General features: G+C 50.4%; 1 protein-coding gene across 8 annotated transcripts in view; it reads left to right on the forward strand.

Annotated features, from left to right (window-relative positions):
- The first annotated feature begins 1721 nt into the window (after positions 1–1721).
- Positions 1722–18554, forward strand: part of NRP2 (neuropilin 2) — a 117073-nt gene continuing 100240 nt past the window's right edge. Inside the window, exons 1-2 of one of the 8 annotated variants that reach the window (XM_045480910.1) lie at positions 1722–2798; positions 17897–18074. In XM_045480910.1, coding sequence (XP_045336866.1) covers positions 2726–2798; positions 17897–18074 — 251 coding nt within the window. In that variant the 5' untranslated portion in view covers positions 1722–2725. Of the gene's footprint in view, positions 2799–17401; positions 17482–17896; positions 18075–18554 lie in introns of those variants that run through there. The other 7 variants (XM_045480907.1, XM_045480906.1, XM_045480908.1 and 4 more) reach the window with 7 other exon arrangements.

The raw sequence follows: 18554 nt of genomic DNA on the forward strand, positions 1-18554 counted from the left end.
TAAACTCTGGCTATAATGTTCTCAGAAACAAGATTCTTCCATGTGGGACACTTGCTAGAATGGCTTAGCACACCTGGTGAGTGGTGGGGGGGGGGGTGATACTAAATGACTTCCTGTATTCAGGCTGTGTTACTATAGATAGTGTTATTCATCCTTAGGTTAGCATCTTGGCAATGACAGAAGCCAGGATCTCTGCTGAAGGTTCAAAATCCAGATTGCCTCTTAACCCCCATGAAATATTGATGAGTGGCAATCTTTCTGTGCAGTTAATGTTTAAACAGGAAAAAAAAAAAAAGTAACTCTGGAGTTTTCAATAATGTGGGTGTGCTCTCAAACCAAGGAGAGAAGGAGGAACAGAAGGAAGAGAGAAAGAACGAAAGGTAGCCTTCAGGCCAGCCAGGGGATATGCTCCCTGGAAGAACTCACTAGGCCTCTGTTAAATGCCCTTTCAAACCAGGCATCTAAGATTAACAGTGTGATATGCAGCCAGTGGATTTACACAGCGCTGTAAAATCCCTCCATGGCTTGGCTCAACTATTTGCAAATCACTTCTGATTCAATTTTGTTTTGGTTATCTCAGTGTAAATAACAGTTAAGTGGGAGTTACAGATTTTTTCAAACACTAAAAGTGATAAACAAAGCTAATGGCAAGTCCAGATAAGGAGCAAAACCACCCAGAAGAATCCACAAGTGCAAGCAAAGAAATAAATGGGTAGTCGGATGTGTGTGTGCTTCTTGTCACCGAAACTTTATTTTTCTTAATCCGCAGAGTGGCAGAGAAGGTATATGCAGAGTGTTATTTAGACTGTTCTTGTTAGAGTCTTCATGATAATGTAGTAATAGGTGCTTAGTGAAGCAAGACAGTTTGGAATCCGCAAAGCCATCCTCAGAAACAAAGATACAAGTGTTGCCCCAGCTGTTAGCTTGCAACTCCCTCTAAACAGTTTTCACACCTCCATTTAAAAATAGTTGGCATAATGCGGTTTTCTTTCTCTGCGCGCTGTGACCACATTTCCATGGGGGAAAAGGTAGTCGTTACAGTAGCGTTTTGAGGAGAAGCCCTCGTGTACCTGTACTTTTGGGGAGGACTAGGGAGAACCGGGTTTAATTGCCTGAAGAAATTCTTTGCGGAAAGTCCCTCTCCTGCTGGTTACAAGTTGGGTGCGCAGAGAGAACTAAATGCTCGCCCGGCGAGGACAGGAGTATGTTTGGGACACAACAAAGGATCTGAGTAGTAAGCGCACGAGTGTTTGGGGTTTGATTCAGCCTGGGCTGACGGTGTGTGCCGCCGCCACGCACTGCTGCCTGTGAGAACGCATGGCTGAGCTGCCGCCTGGTTCCCCACAGCAAACACCGTACGCCACCCAACTCCTCCTGTAACGCCATTGCGCGTGGCATTGTGCTGGGTTCTACGTGTGTGGCCTCGGAGCCAGGGAATTTGGGGGGGAACAGGGATTTCCCCCATTTCCTGCGTAGTCTCCCCCGGGCGGGGACAACGCGGCCAAGGGCACTGCGCCCTGGAGGTGCCCCGGGGCGCTCCCTCTCCCCGGCTGTGCGCACGGGCGGCCGGGCGCAGCCAGCCGCGGAGGTGCCCGGGGTGGCCGGGAGGTGCCGGGTGGGAGAGAAGCGGCTGGGTGGGAGAGGAGAGCCTGGGTGGGAGACGCCTCAACTTTGATCGGGCCGCGGCTGTGGGGGGGAGGGGGGGGAACCGCCGCCGCCCCGCCCGAGCCGGGTGCCGCGGCGCTGGGCTGTGCGCCGCTCGTCTCCGCGGCTGCCTCTTTAATCAGGAACACAGAAGGGGCGGGCCCTGAGCCGGCGCGTAATCGGATAGCTCTGCCGCGGCTCTGACATCCACATGCTGCTCGGCCTGAAAAGGCTGGGGGGAGCCGGAGGGGAAGCAGAGAAGGCGAGCGAGGCACCAGTCCGCAGCCCGCCCCCGGCACATCCTCAGACGCGCAGACCGCGGCGAGGCGCTGGGCGAGGTGGAGGTGAGGGCGGGCGCGAGCGAACTCGGAGAGGGGCTCGCTCACTCCCAGGCGATCCCAGCCGCCGCCGCCCCGCCAGCAGCAGCAGCAGCAACAGCAGCAGCAGCAGCCGCCGCCGCCGCAGCTTCTTTCCTCGGACTCCCCTCGTCTGGCTGGCCGAGCGGGTGTAGTCGTTGGGGAGGCTCCCGCTAGGGGAACCCGGCGAGAGCAAGAGCGGGGCGGCCGCCTCTCCCACTCGGGCCGTCCGGCGGTCGGTGCCTCCGCCCGCGTGTCGGTCCCGGGTGCCTGGAGATGTGTGTCAGTTTACGCCTCTGAGATCACACAGCTGCCTGGGGGCCGTGTGATGCCCAAAGCAAGTCTGGGCTTTTATTTTTATTATAATTTTTTTTTTTTACGCTTGGCTTTCGGGAAATATTCGTGATGTTGTAGGATAAAGGAAATGATACTTTGAGGAACTGGAGAGGACATAGATGCGTTTTGTTTTTAAGAGAGGAAACCCGTCCCCCCTTCCTGGCTTGCTCCCGCTTTGCTGATTTCAAGAGCCACCCTCCTCTTAGGTGAGAATCCAGCAAGAATAAAGGTGAAGACGGGCCGTCAGGACCCAGGAGGGAAACCCTGACCATTAGAAACCTTTGCAGAAGACACTGTAAGGAAGAACGTAAGAGAGAGAAAAACACAAAGACTTAAAATTATACAAGACATCTACAAATCCAGCTCTGGAGAGAGCCTCCTTCTCCAAAATGGATATGTTTCCTCTCACCTGGGTTTTCTTGGCTCTCTACTTTTCAGGACATGAAGTGAGAGGCCAACCAGGTAAGCCCCTAAAAGTTGTTTTGTTTTTTGTTTTTGTTTTTTTGTTTTTTTCTGTTCATTTCAACATGCTTTTCCCTTTAAAAGCAACCGCTCATTCTGGGCACATGGGATGGCATAGAAGGAGGCTCCCTCAATACTAACTTAAAGAGAGATCCCAGCCGGCCCTCCCTATACCACCACCGCTTCTAAAACCCAACTTTTCTCTCCTGCTAGCACTGTGTGTGTGTGTGTGTGTGTTTTGAAACATAGACAGAATTTGGCGGTGTTCAGATGTCACATATGGACTGAATCAAAGGTTTAAAAATACTACAAAGCCTTTGCATTACAGTTTTTGGGATTTTTTTCCCCCTGTCTTGAGGCAGAACACATCTCCCTTGAGTTTCTTCAACCTAGCCAGTGAAATATAAATCATTTGCATTCTCTCCACTTAGCTCCATTGAGCAATGTTAACTGAAGGGCTTGGGAAAGACAAGAGTCTAGTTTTGGTTTTCCAATGCTGTGGATTCTTTGCAGACTGTGTGGATACGCCTCAGAATCCTAGGGCTCAGGCTGATGGAGCAAGTTGGCCTGCGGCTGAGCTGGGGGCTTGGGGCTGGGCTGGGCGCTGTTGGCTACCCAGGCGCTGGTCGTCCCCGCTCTCCTTCCTGCATTCATGTGTTTTCTGGGAAAGTAAATCATGTTCTTTTAAAAATCCGTGTTAGATAAAACAGACTGCGTGGCCTTCGAAGGTCTCTTACTCTTGTGAAGTGGTTAGAAACTTTTGAGTGGAATTTGTTCTCAACCACTGCCAAAAAGGGTGTGTGGACAGACTGCAGAGATAAGGACTGCAAGGCCCAGAACAGTCTGGGGCCAGTATTTGGCAGCGGGGAGGTGGGCTGGCAAGGGGCACCCTGCCTGAGAAGGGATTTCTGGTTGCAGGGAATCCAGTGGGGCTTGTCCTTCCTTCCCCACGCCACTCTCCAGGGTGAACCTCTCTCCCCTCTGAGAACAGTGTCTGGAATCTGACAAAACTCTTGGAAGCTGCTACAGGTGATTGAGAATGGGGGAAACCATCTATGGAGGAAATAGAGGAGATAAAGCCTGGCTGAAGTGCCCTTACCGGTAGGCACCTCCAAGGCTATGGCCGCAGTGGTAGGGTTAACCCCTTGCAGCAGCTCCCTGGGCACGTCCCCCCCTTTCCCCTATCAGAGCGGGCTAGTGGGTCCTGTGGGCGCCTAAAGGGGAAGCTTTGCGCCTGGTGCTCTGGTTACCACCGCCAACACACCCCATTTAAGCTTGAGTGTTTATTTGAGGGGAAGGAAGCCTGAGGAATGCCCTTGCTATTGAAATCCACCCGTTTGCTGCTCCTTCTCTGCCATAGCTGGTCTTCAGGGCAGCTGCAAATCGTTATCAAAAGATGGGTGCAGGTCCCACTTGGGGAGATTTCCTGTGTCTCCCCATTCCCTCTTGCCTTAATTCTAAGTTCCCAGCTTGAAGCGAAATTAAATTACCTCCCACAGACCTAGATGCTGCATAAATTATGTATGTTTGTGTGATTCGCTGTGTGTGTGTGTGTGTGTGTGTGCGCGCGCGCGCGCGCGCGCACGCGGGGAAGATGCCCACGGTATATTATGTATTCAGGCACGGACTCTAGTAGGCCCCGGCGAGCGCGCGCACACTGGGGCACACACCGGCATGCGCGCGCGCGCGCGCACACACACACACACACACACACACACACTCACAACACACAACTTCAGGTTCTGTGTGCTCTGCGGAGCGGGAGGGGTCGTGAAGACTCAGGGGCCATGTCCTACCCCAGATGTTCGCACATCTGTCCCCGAGCTCTGCGCGAAGTGTACGTTTGTGTGCGACACCCGCTCGAACCCACTCCCGCTCTGCCACCTGCCTTTCGCGCTCTCTGCAGAACCCCCTCCCACTCTCGCCCCGGGCCGCGCTGCGTCACTTCTAGAGAAGCCCAGAGGCGCTGAGCGCGGGGCAGGTCATCCAGTACGACGCTGCCGCAGCAGCCTTACCGCCGGGGTGGGACCCCCTCGTGGGACGCGGAGCTGGGACCCGCCCTAGGTGGATATTCTCCAGCCCCTTGAAAAGGCGAAAGCAAGCCGCGGGGAGCTCGGACTTCCTGTTGGAGCACCCGACTGGCACCCGGGGAGCTGGCAGCGGGTGGCAAAGGGCGAGGCCCTGCTAGACCTCTGACTCACCCGGTGCGCGTCTGCCGGGAGGGGGCTGAGCCCAGCCGGCGGCAGCGGCGGCGGGAACCCGTTCCGAGAAGGAGTCAGGGGAAAGGGAGGGCGGAAGGTGCATGAGGGGGAGCGACTGAGCAAATAACCCTGTGGCCGCGGCGGCACTCTCGGACTGGCGGGCAGCAGGGAGGCCGCGCGGGCTGCGCGCATCAGGCTCCCCCACTCTCTGCCACGCTGCCTCGCCAGATCGTAGCCGCGCCGCCGACCTGCCTCCCTCCTCCTGGGCTCGGGGCCGTTCCGAGGACCCAGACCGGAGCGCCCCCTCCTGCCTTCCGCGCTCTGCTCCGCGCTGAATCTCTCCCCTCCCCCGCCGCCCCTGGCGGGCCGGCTCCGCGGGGCTGAGGCGGAGCAGGGGATCCGAACGCTGGCGAAGCTGGGACGCGGGAAGCCGGGGTGGGATTTCGGAATTCGGGGCGGAGAGGGGCGGAAAGGAGCCAGCTCTAGCCGCGGGAATGCGCGCAACTTCCACTGCCCTAGTAGCGCCCAGCGCCCGCCGGTGCGCCTGAGCAGGTGAAGAGCACGCGGCGCGCCGGCATCCACGTGGTGGGGACGTGGTGGGGACGTGGTGGCCCCCCAGCCCGCCCCAGCCCTCCGCGCCGCCTCTAACGCCGCATCGATTTGTTTGGGCTGAGCAGCAGAAACACAGCCGAACGATCCATAAACATTCTATTAGGCAAAAATATTCCCAGCGAAAGCAAAACCAAGGCTCGGGCCTGGGAGAAGTTGGCCGCCTCCAACTCCTCCAGCCTTGTCGCCTCCTCCTCCTGACTAAGGACACCCCCAGGGAGAGGCTTGCGGCATTTCCTCCACGCTGCCCACTGCCAGAAAGTTAAGTCGCCGCTGCGGCTCTCCGCTCGGGAGAAACCTGCAGTCGCCGGCGCGGTCCGCCTCCCCTCCCCCGCCGCCTCGCTCCTTGCTTTTCCACGTGAGAAAAAAATATTCACGGCCAATGCTTCATTTTCACTGATTGATTTCTTTTTAATATCAATACAAGTTAATGGAGGCGAGGCGAGCGGTGATTAAACGGCTGCCCCCACCCTTTGCCTCCGGCTGACTGCACCGCAGTTTTTCCAACCGGGTCCCAGGCGCCCGGCGGCTGGGTGGGGGGCACCCGCAGAGCCAACGTCCAGGGGGCGGCGGGGGGTGGTGGTGGAATGAACCGGTTGCTCCTCTGGGAACCGTGGGGGTGGGGTGGGAATCAGCTTTCCTGGCAAGCTTAGAGGATCCGGCTCATCCTTGTCGCAGCTTCTGGGGCTCCGGTTGAATTTCTCTGGAAGGGGAGGGGATCCACACTCTGGTTTACTGGCGTGTGCTCAATGCTCGCTGCCCTCCCTCCGCCTCCTTTCCTTTCGTTTTCAGACTGAGTGGAGAGCCCCCTGGCGCTGGCCACTCGTTGTCAGCGCCTGGCCTCGAAACTCCCCTTTGCTCGAGTTGATGGGGGGTGGGTCTGGGGTTTGCTCAGGAAATCATTCAGGCCCTGACAATGGGCTTCTTCAGATGGTGGCAACTCCCAGCCCCAACGCCCCTCCTCACCACTTGGGGCCCAAAGAACCCGGACCCTATAACCAACAACCTTCCCCCGCACTCCACCCGCCCCCCCCCCCAGCTTTGATCTGTGCTTGGCTTTAAACACCATTGCCATGGACACGGGGCAGACGCGGTCAATCAACCTTGCGTCCGGAATGGATGATCAGATAAGAGGTCTAAATTGTCTGTGGGAGATAGGTCTGGGTTCAAACAAATCCTAAATGAGAAGCAGTGACGTTCTAGGCGCCCTTATTGGGCAGACGTTCTTTTTTAGCCTGTCTCCCCAAAATGCGGGATGACTATGGGTAGGTATAGATACAATAATTTGCAAGCAAAACTGTGAACTCCTAGATGGTACACAGACAGCCTGCTCTATGCTCTGGGGACTGGTCTCATGCCCACATTCAACGTGTGCCCAGTAAACTTTACCCCATAAACAGCCACTGGAGGTAATGAAGCTGTTACCAACTGCCAACAGAACACACAGTGCAAACAGTGGAAAGAAGAGAGCTCCCCATGAGTGTTCCAGGCAAGCACCTTCTTGTCCAAGATGTGCCTGGTGGAATTGTGAATGCCCAAGCAGCACCACTGGTTTGGACTTTGATGCCATTCTGCAGAGCCCTCCGATTAAGTCACAGAGCACACAACTGGCAAAATGGAAGGTTGGAAGGCTCCAGTGACTGGGACCCCAGGCTGTCTAGACAGGACTCCTGCTGTCTACCAAATGGCTCTCATCCCCTGCTGTTGAATGTAAAGTCCATATTCTGCAACCAGAAAGGCCAGTTCCTATCTTTGTAGTACAGAAAAAGTTAGGAGCCCAGATGCCAATTCATATGCAATGAGGCATGAATGTAAACAAGAGCTGGGAGGGGTCTGGGGGCGTCACTGGGGAGAAACGCCATGGACTCAGGTGATTCTGAGGCCCCTACTTGGTGTCTTTCATTCAGCTGCTCATTAAAGCAATCAAGAGAATGAGCTGACTTTGGGTGACCAGAGTGTGGGACAATTCTTGGTTGACTGAATTCAGAGCCAGGTTCATTGGTAAGAGTTTTCAGAATACATTCCCCAGAAGTAGGGGGAAAGATGAGGAAATAGAACTGAGATTTTTTTCCTTTTGTAAAAGATGGAGCAGAAGCATAACACCTTCTGGGGCGCCTGGGTGGCTCAGTCAGTTAAGCGGCCAACTTCAGCTCAAGTCATGATCTCGAAGTTCGTGAGTTTGAGCCCCGAGTTGGGCTCTGTGCAGACAGCTCAGAGCCTGGAGCCTGCTTCAGATTCTGTGTCTCCCTCTGTCTCTGCCCCTCCCCCACTCATGCTCTGTCTCTCTCTCTCCCTCTCTCTCTCTTTCTCTCAAAAATGAATAAACGTTAAAAAAAATTTTTTTTAAAGCATAATACCTTTCTATTTCTTGCGGGGATGAAAAAGGACTTGAAAAGTAACATCTGGGCAGTAGTTTATGTCATCATTAACATATTTTAGGTATTTTGTCATTTGATCATTGTTTACCACTGTATCATCGTTGAGGCACCCTCTTTGAATGGCAGATAGGAGTTTGATCCCCAAAAGTTAGTCTTTGTACCTTTCCTTCCAGGTAAAGAATTCGCTTTTCTTCCTTTTCTTTTTTAATTAACCCACTCACGGAAGATGCCGCAGAAGTTTGTCCTAGAGAGCCTACAGCATTTTTTAAAGCTTTATCTGCCTTGATGAGAAATGGCCTAGGGGCTTAATGGTTTCATTACCTAACAGGATTCGGTGAGGCTGGATTCCTGGACACAGTGGCCCTGTAGCATGACTGGCCCTCCAGGAGAAAGCATCTTCTGAAGGTTTAGGAAGCTGTCAAGTTTAGATAAGGCTGAGCTCCCATCCTATGGGACCTTGGTTGTATTAATAAGAAGAAATTAATTTTTAACCACTGGGAACGTTGCCAAATTATGTGACCTTTGGCAGACCAGCTGTGCTATAAAAATAAATCCCCCGTTTCTGAAAATGCTGCTCCTATCCAGTAGAACAATAACAATGTGGCATTTAGGATAGGGTTGAGTGGGGTTGAGAAAAGGAGACAAATGGGAGTTGCCAGCAAAAAACCCCTCAATGTTGTGACACATGGTTTCAGACCTGAAACATCTATCCACACCACCCTCCCTCTAGAGCCAAAGACATACGTTGGTTTCCAGTACACAGGAAAGACAGTCAGGATGACAAGAAGCTGGGTGCCAGCGTATGCAGGCAGTGGAGAAGGTGTTAAGTGCTTCTCGCCCTCCCCACAGCCCAGCCTCGAACACGTCTCTCATTGTTCACGCAGACAGATTACTGGCACAGGAAGAGAAAAGGGAGTTTTCACACAGGCAAAACATTTGTCTTTCCGTAAATGGCACTAAATAACTTTGTCATATAGAGGTTTGGGGGAGCCCTTCTTTGGGCTTCCCAGCTTCTGAGGTACAGAAGCCAGACTGCCTACGTTTAAAATCCAGCTCAGCCATTTGCCAGCTCTGTGGTCTAGACCACTTAATCTCTCTGTACCTCAATTTCTTTTTCTGTAAAGTATGTTTGATAGTAATACCTGCTCCATAGGTTTTTGTTTTGTTTTGTGTTATGCCAGATTACATAGAACACTATTTGGCCCATATCAAGCCTATTCTAAAGACATTTATTCACTGTATCTCGTGACCATAGGAAGCACATTATAACCATTGTAGTATGTTTATGTTATTTTTAATAAGTAAATAATTATTCTTTCTCGGCTCTTACCCCACTGAATGTTTGTCTATGTTTTATAAGCTTCAGATTATCACTCACACTGTTCTTCAGAGAGCAATAGTCTTTGCTGGATTTTCATCTAAAATTTACGTCTCCTCGTTGCCATTTTTTTCTCTCCTTGTGCCTCTACTTATTTTTTATCTCTCTCCTTCCCTTCCCTTCCCTTCCCTTCCCCTCCCCTCCCCTCCCCTACCTTCCCTTCCCTCCCCTCCCTTCCCTCCCCTCCCTTCCCTCCCTTTCCTTCCCTTTCCTTTCCTTTCCTCCCCTTTCCTCCCTTTCCATCCTTCATCACAGAAGGTGTGCTCAGCAGGGAGCACTCTGTGCAGGGTGCTCCCCTGAATGTGCAATAACTTCTACTCTGGCATTAAAGCCCCTCAGCAGCTGAACTCAAGAAAGTCATCATAAAGACAAAATAGCTTTTACCCAGCAAGACTCTTAATAATCCCATTTCCCTCTGGGTCTTCATAAAAGAGTCAGGATCTAATCCAGAAAAAAAGGAGGGGTGGGGGAGCTGGGAATAACAAAAGGAAAGCTCTCCCCAGTAGTGTGCAGAGGACGGGGCTGCTGGCCTGCTTAATGCACAAAGCCAGTGATACCCTGCTCGCTGCCTCCAAGGATCCTGATAACCAGTGATCTGGGCTCTGGCCAGTCTTTCAGCAAAGAAGATAGAGGGAATTGCAAATTACTGGGCCGAGCCGTAATAATAATTGCTTTGATAAAGGCAAAAAATAAAACAGATGTGCCCTAAAGGCATAATGGGGGCCAGGGGAAGGGAGATGGGGAGATAGAAGTAGAGAGAAAGGAACTGAAACCCAGCAGGAGATAATCTGTTACCAGCAAACAGCTTAGTGACGAAGAAGTAATGTGCATCTTCCTGCTGCTACTGACAACAAATATCTAGAACTCAGCTCTGGAAGAGTGAGGGAGGCCAAGAGACCCTCAGATAAATTATTTTTACCATCATTAGGATTAAGATGTAAATATCCTTTGACCTGCATCATTATTAGCGGAGGCTTAGAGTGTCTTTGGAGACATGGTTCACGTGACTCAACCCTGCCTCATGACCAGGTATTATTGTTCCAAACAAGTTAACTGAAACTCTCGGTTCACCACAAAAACATCTCCGCATTCAATAGCAGCTGCGGGCTGGGGAGGAAGAGTCGTACTAGAGAAGCAGAATGATCGTGTTGAGGCTTCCTCAGAGTCCGTGGCAGCTAGGGCTGCTTCTGGTGTTATGTTAGGCAGCTAGTAACTGAATAATTCACCCAACGTCACCGAGTCTGACTTTTGGGTAAGACTCTGAGTCTGATCCTATAAAGTTCACCGAGGAAGGAGTCACACCCTCGAGTTGCCGCGGTGGAGAAGAACAGATAAGGCCTTCCGGAGCCCTCACATGCCTTAGAAGGACATTAAAGAGCTTCCGTCTCGGAGGTTCCAGACAGGGAGGGGGGAACAGTAGTCTTGGTGTGAGACACCAGGGAGGGAAGGGTGGAGGTCACATCTGAGCCCGGGTGGAGAGGATGGATGGGCGTTAGAGCTGGAAAAGGCGTAATAGGGGAAGATGGGAGCAGAGGAATGGACACTGGTGTATGTGAGGAACACTCAGGAGCTGCAGTTTAGAACGTGTGGAGGGAAATGATTGCAAAGAAGGTCGGAAATGATAGGTTCGGCTAAATGCAAGGCCCCGTTGCCAGGCCTCGGGAGTTGGATTTCATTCACTAACCAATGGGGAGCCATTGACGTTTCAACATAAGCCTTCAGTTAATCAAAATAAATGGAAAAAAATATTATATTACCTTTTATTCTCCTTCGGTTTTTGGAGAGACCTCAAAATTATTCTTCTTCCATTTCCTTCCCCAAATGTCTGTTGAAATGGTCAGGAATTGTAATCCCAGATCTCTCATCAAGGGCATCAAAATTGCATTTGCAATGAGGGCTGGAAAAGAGTGGACATAAATATAAACTAATGCTATTATATTGACTGCCCTATTGGAATTGCATTTGTTTCTGATATAAGATGACAAATAACAAGGTTACCACAGGTGGCATGATTCGAGGTCAGAGGGGGTCATCGCATCGAACTTACGTTGTAACACTGAAATGAAGGTTCATTTTTAGAATCCAGATTAAGGGGGGGAAGACTTTCCAAAGGTCCTACTTCCAGACCCAATTTCCAGTTCTGTCCCCTCTGAATCCACGGGAAGTGTTTCCGAAGCAAAAGCCTGCCTGGTTCCTCACTCCTCTCTCCATGCTCACAGGCTGGCCTCATTCCCTCTCTCTCATCCCCTCCATCCTGTCCTCCCGGAGGTTCTTTTATTCAGATTTTGAACTTTATCACTGCAAAAGTTCACAGAGATTTCCATTTGCTGTGCCTTCAGGAGTACATCACTCAATGGCACCCGGCCCCATAAATTGAATAGATTGAATCCCCTCCCAGTTGCCTTAGGAAGTGGTCAAACAGCCACATTCCTAGGCTGATGGATCGGTTCATTTCTTCCCAGCTTAAGCCAAGATACAGATTTTATGAGACTGTCTTGTGACAGACTGAAGTCGCTTTGAATAAAACAAAATCCAGCCTCGGCTCCCAGAAATAACTCTTAAAAAGCAGCTTATCCGGGGTTAGCGAGCAAAATTTGGTTAAAACCCTGAGCGGAGGACTTAGATGATTCAGGCAAGGGATTTGAAGAAACTCTTCTTGGGCTTTCCTTTTATGCATCGCTGTTGTGGACACGCGCACACACACTGCTGAACATCCACACTATTTATTAAGCATGCAGCCACAGACTCAGTTAAGGAGAGAAACTCACGTCAGTAGAGCTAATGTGATTAAAAGAGACATTTGAACTCTCCATAATGCAAGACAGGCATGTTCATCGGAAAAATCCTAGAGGTTGTTTCAAGGCTTACCAAACAGAGGAAACAGAAGTGGCACCTTGAACAAATGTCTTGTTCTCTAGGAGGGGAGACCAGTTTTTAAATTTTTGGTTCCACCTATCGGTTGTATAGGATCTTTTCCTCACCTCATTATACAGGCTTCACATTTTAGAACTGGAACTGACCTTTAGAATCACTCCCCTCATTTTACAGATGAGAAAACAAAGGCTCAGAGGTGTTTACTGACTTACCCAAGGTCACACAGCTTGCCTGTGGTGAGACCATACTGAAGACAAGGCTTCTTGTTAGTCAAGTGGCAAGGTGACAACCGTCTCTCTTTTCAAGTAGGAGAAAGGGCTTCTTCTTTGCCTTGCTACTAATAATTTAAAGAAGGAAATGCTGTAGAAGTGGAAACAGGATGGGGTTATGCTGTGGACAAAGGATAAATTATTTAATAAATAAAGGACAGTATTTTCATAGGAAATGAGACCGACTGCTTTTCTCCACCAAGTGTATGGCCCTCAGGTACATACAAGAAATAGATGTTTGGGGTGGCTGGGTGGCTCGGTCGGTTAAGTGTCCGCCTCTTGATTTCAGCCCAGGTCATGATCTTGTGGTGGGTTCCGGCCCTACATCGGGCCGCGTGCTGATGGCGTGGAGCCTGCTTGGGATTCTCTCTCCTTCTCTCTGTGCTCCTCCTCCTCTTGCTCTCTGTATCTTTCTCAAAATAAATAAAAATAAACTTAAAGGGGCGCCTGGGTGGCGCAGTCGGTTAAGCGTCCGACTTCAGCCAGGTCACGATCTCGCGGTCCGTGAGTTCGAGCCCCGCGTCGGGCTCTGGGCTGATGGCTCAGAGCCTGGAGCCTGTTTCCGATTCTGTGTCTCCCTCTCTCTCTGCCCCTCCCCCGTTCATGCTCTGTCTCTCTCTGTCCCAAAAAAAATAAATAAACGTTGAAAAAAAAATTTTAAGAAAAAAAAAATAAGCTTAAAAAGAAAAAGAAATAGGTATCTTCCAATCAGCCTACTCCTTCTCTTTCACAAGGCATTTTAAAGTAATAAGGGAACTGATGCCTAGTTCGGTGGGTGTCACGTCCTGTTCCAAGAAGCCCGATCTTCTTACAGAGAAAGCCCCTCAGAGGTGATGAGGGAACTGTGGGGCCCAGACTCAACACCCCTTCTCGTCACCCTACCTCCTGCATCCAAGAGAGCTCCACTTCTCTCTGCTTTGGACACTGGAGTTCTGGGTAGAGTTTTATCCAAAGAGAAAACAAACACCTTCTAAGAAGAATTTTGAAAAGTACACACTTCATTCCACTTCATTCAATCCACTCATTGAATTACAGTTTAGGAAGCTGAGACCCAGGAAGGTCACCAAGAATCCAAGTGCCGTGTCCCCTCTTAACTACTCTCAGACCACCCCACCCCGCTTCGTTACCCCAGACCCACCTCCGACAACAACCGGACTCTCCAATCCCACCTTCAGCGAGTTCTAAACGTCCGTTTTTGCCCAGGACTTTTTTTTCAGTTCGGCTAACCCAGGTGATCTGATTTTTCTCCCTTTGCTGTGGGACTGCCAGCTTTCTGTCGCCTGGTGTCACCTGGTGTCTCTCCCTGTCCTGAAGTAAGCCATTGCCATTCTAATTATTTAAAAGTACTCATGGGGCGCCTGGGTGGCTCGGTTGGTTGAGCATCCGACTCCGGCTCAGGTCATGATCTCACGGTCTGTGAGTTCGAGCCCCGCATCAGGCTCTGTGCTGACAGCTCAGAGCCTGGAGCCTGTTTCAGATTCTGTGTCTCCCTCTCTCTCTGCCCCTCCCCTGTTCACGCTCTGTCTCAAAAATAAATAAACATTAAAAAAAAATTTTTTTTTAAGTACTCACAACAGTCAGGCTTCTTTTAGTTAATCCCGCTGTCAAGGTTAAGCCATAGAGTGTTCCTTTAAAACAACTTCTGTTGAATTTCCTTAGAAGGTGACCAGATTTTTTTTTTAAGATTTTCTTTTATTCCTTATGACTTCCTAAAAATCTGATGTTACAGAGAAACTACTGTTTGTCCTAAATTGGGTTCTGTAGGAGGGCGAGTTCCTTCCGAGGCTGGCAGAGCACCTTAGAATTGTTAAGTGGATGAATACAAAATCCCTTTACCGAGATCAGGAGCCAGTTTACCTGTAGGCAGCATCAGATGATACTTAGGTGACCAGCAAAACAAGGGCACCGGAGGAAGAGAAAACAAAAACAAAAACAAAAAAAGAGAGACAGAAAGATACAGATGTCCGAAATAATCTGACATTTCATATGTGAAATAAAAACACCTAAATACTCATCTTGGAAGAAAAAAAAATCAGGCCTCTGTGACTTTAGGACTTTCTTTCCAATTACATCTAGAGGTGTCACTTTAATCCTTTTATTCTTGGGCCTCCGAGGTCTTTATCTGGCCTGAGCTGACTCATCCCTCAGGCTTCCCTCCCAGATGTAGGAGAAAACCCCATCTGAACAGCCCAGGCCTGGGTTCCTCTGCTTCTCTTTGGGAAATGAATTTGCCCCAGGTGAAAGGTATTCACAAAATGGTTGGAGAAAGAAGTCCCTTGTTAACTCACCAAACAGGCTCAGTAGCTCAAACTTCACCAGGGTCAACTCCCCTTCAGTATGTGGAGACTGGCCTAAAGGGGTTTGCCCTTGAGTTCAACTCTCTTTTGCCTGGGCTGGACTCCTCTGAGACAGGACAGAGAGCATTTATGCTGTTCCACATAATACAGGGGGACACAATACAGGCCTCCAAGGTAAATAGATGGTATAGCTCGTCAGAAGAAAGTCCAGCTCATTTCGGTTGGGGGTGTCTTTGTATTTAAGAAATGAAGGGCCCCCAAACCTGGATATGAAATATCAATTCTCAAGAGGAGGTGTAGAGGGATTGTGTTTTCCTTACAAGTTTTACTGATATATTTCAAGAATTCAGTCCTCTCCAAGAAAAATAGAGACAGAAATTCTAGTATTTATCTTGGTGGATATATGTCTGCGCAAATGATGTGTGATATTTTATGAGAGGGTGTGAAAGTGTGTGCGGGACTGAAGTGTGACTTTCTAATATGTCTACGTATCCGATATATGTGCAATATCCACGTTTGCGTGTGTTTCTGAGTGTGAGGGCCATCCGCACAAGAATGTGAGTTTATAAATGTTTGGGTATCGAAAGGGTTAACCACACAAAAGCAAAGCAGATGTTTTAATGAGCTTTCAAAAATTTTAATAAAGCACCTTGATTTTCTTCAGATAAAGAAAGGACAGAAAGAGATGTGTTACTCCTTTATCTTTCAGCTAAGTTTTTACCGTGGAAAATACAGACTACCAGCCATGGGTTCTGTATCATTTAAAAGTGTTTTCTGAGTGGGAAAATGATTGCTCCTGGTGTGGATGAGAAGCGAAACCTGCCTATGAGGAAGTTTCCTGTCTTTATTGCTGATGATGTGTGCCCGGTCTAATTACTAAAAGCTTGAACTTGGTGGGGGGGGGGGGGCGGAGTGGAAAATTGAGGAGGAGAAGTTCTTCTTTCAGGAGCAGCTGGAGAGAAGCAGGGCAGGGGTGGGAGAAGGAGGGAGAGAGGGTGGATGATGTGGAAACCATAACAGTTACTCAACAGGAGCTCAGCTCAGATTCCCTCTGATGAGGTCCGAGGCGAAAAGCGCGGTTTGGGGTGAGTGTGCGGCAGGGCAATACTCTTCAGCAAAATAGCAGAGGAGGGGAACCCAGTTGAAACTTCCCTCTCCAGCGTGGTAAGAGCAGCTGGTGATCGAAGCCCCCACACCGCTGCTTTCTCAGAGGGTCCCTCTCAGCCAGTTTCACGTGCATGAATGAGCCAGCACCAATGGGCCACAACGTCACTTGCTGCAAGTTGTCGGGTGCCCGGCATGGCGGTGGCACGGGCACCGGGGCAGCCTGTGGGGGTTGGCTGCAGAGGAGTGGGCGGCACCGGGCCTCACTGCTGGCCTCCTCTCTGTCTGTGCGGGAGGGCTGGGCCCATTGTCCTGCTGGACTGGGGAGGGTGCGGGGTCATTAGTTAGAGGATGATGTGGCCGCTGCTAGGCAGAGGAAATGGCCTGCTTTTGTTTTCCACCCAGTAGGAAGTGGAACCTGAATCCATTAGATTCTGGGCAGTTCAGCACAGCACAGTTTGAGCTCTCGGAGGCACGATGCCTAAAAGGCTACTTGTGTGGATTTGTGTGTCCCAACCACCATTGTGCGGCGTGCCCATCTTTTATGCATTTCAAGCCTGTCAGGCTGGTAATCTAAAGCAGAGGTCTGGAAGACAGTAATGCCAACAGACATGGGGGATAGTAAAGTGCACCTGTAGAGTTAAAAAATGCATGACCCTTTCCCTCAAAGAGTGAACACGGGAGAAAGACCCCGTCCTGTAGGGTGGCTGCTGAGCCGTAATACATAATTCACGGGCCCATGCTGCTCCATGCAGATGGCGATATTAAATCGTGATTGATGCTAAGAGAGGCATGCATCTCAGGAAGGTCTCCAGGAGGCTTCTGAATATTTCCAGGGCTCTTGTGCCTTCCCGTCTTCTGTTCTACTGTGGTATTAAGCAAAACCCCCATTCCCCAGGAACCCCTCCTGGGGATGACAGAACTTCACTCCCCAGTACAGGAGATTCTTCAAATGTCAGCGCCCACCTTGTCTGCCTTTGAAGTCGCCCCCTCGCCTCCTGGCTCACGTGAAGCTGTTTACCTCCAGCCAGGCACCGCTGGGAAGGTGGGGGCCCTTACATCCCCTGCAGCCTCCTTTCAAATGGCTGGTTACTGGTTGCCGCCGGACAAAGCAGCAGCACACCCTGGTGGTGGTGACCGGGCAGGAGGGACAGTGGGTAGAAAGCGAGAGAAAAGCACAAAGCACTTTTGTCGAAACTCTGAGGTCAGAGCCAGTGAATTCTGCGATGCAGATTTTTTCCACTCGGAGTATAATGAAATAATAAATCAAATTTGTGGTGTATGTGGAATTAAATGTTTGGGGCTTTTGCTTTTTCTTTCTTAAAAAAAAAAGAAGAAGAAGAAGAAGAAGAAGAAGAAGAAGAAGCTAAAATCACCCTCCAGGGCCCGTTCTGGCCCAAAGCTGAAAATGCTTCCTTCCCCATCACATGTAATTGTTACCAGGCTCGGTTGTGGGTCGGCCCCACAAAACCACTGTTGTCAGTTCCTGGAGCCGTTACTTCTGGCTGCCTGGGCTGGGCTGGGAGACACCGAATGAAACGAAGGATTTATGAGATAAAGATAGAGATGAGAGGTTTGCACCAGAAGAAGACGGGCCAAGGGGGGGAGACAGGAAAAGGCAGGGGGCATGTTATGTTTGCAGCTCTCTTATTTTTGTTAATCTCAGACCATGTAATTAAGTATATTTATGATCATTTTCTGGAATATTTTAATTTGAGGAGTGTGTGCAATTGTGAGCACGTCTGTGTGTGTGTGTGTGTGTGTGTGTGTGTGTGTGTGTGCAGTTGGGTGAGTGGGGTGGGGAAGATGAGCTGAAATAATCTCTTCCACTGAATGAGTAAGTAGGTTAGTCTTCTGGACTGCCATAAAAGGTCTGTAAGACGGTTTTAATCAGCCACTGGTAGCGAAAAGAACCAGGGTGGGGGGCAGGGGAGGGGGAAGGCTGTAGCATATTTGAAGTTCTCTGGCTTCTTTGCCTTCTCTTTCAGACTCAGCCTGTGGAGGTCGTTTGAATTCCAAAGATGCTGGCTATATCACCTCCCCAGGTTACCCCCAGGATTACCCCTCCCACCAGAACTGCGAGTGGATTGTTTACGCCCCTGAACCCAACCAGAAGATCGTCCTCAACTTCAACCCTCACTTCGAAATTGAGAAGCACGATTGCAAGTAAGCACCATGCTGTGCCGTTGGGCATCCGTGAGCCACACTCCCACCACCTCCCGGGGCTCCCTCCCGCCACCTCTGCCACCTAATGGCGGGACCCCCGACCCCAGCACCTGCTGAACAGTGACACTGGTGAGGGGTTGGGAGGAAACCTCAAGCTGAGGTTCTCCTTCAGGGGAAATAAAAGCCCAGTGGATCCCATAGCATGGAAGAAAGAGCCTTCCCGAGTGAAGAGTGTAGGGAGTAGCACCCCACCTTCAAAGGAGGCAGTGAGGGAGAAATCCATCTGGAGGCAGGGGCTGGACTACAGTAGGCCAGCTCTTGACTTTGGGATTTACTTTCACCCTGGAGATCTCCCCATTTCCACCGCTGCCACCACACATAGAAACCCCACCAGCTTCCTTGATAAACTAGTAGCCAGATCTCCCCCAGTGGAGACTAGCCCCGAAGGATCTGGCTGCTATTTGAGGAAGCAGCTGCAAG

This window comes from Leopardus geoffroyi, chromosome C1, assembly GCF_018350155.1.
Source record: "Leopardus geoffroyi isolate Oge1 chromosome C1, O.geoffroyi_Oge1_pat1.0, whole genome shotgun sequence".
Taxonomy (NCBI): Eukaryota; Metazoa; Chordata; class Mammalia; order Carnivora; family Felidae; genus Leopardus; species Leopardus geoffroyi.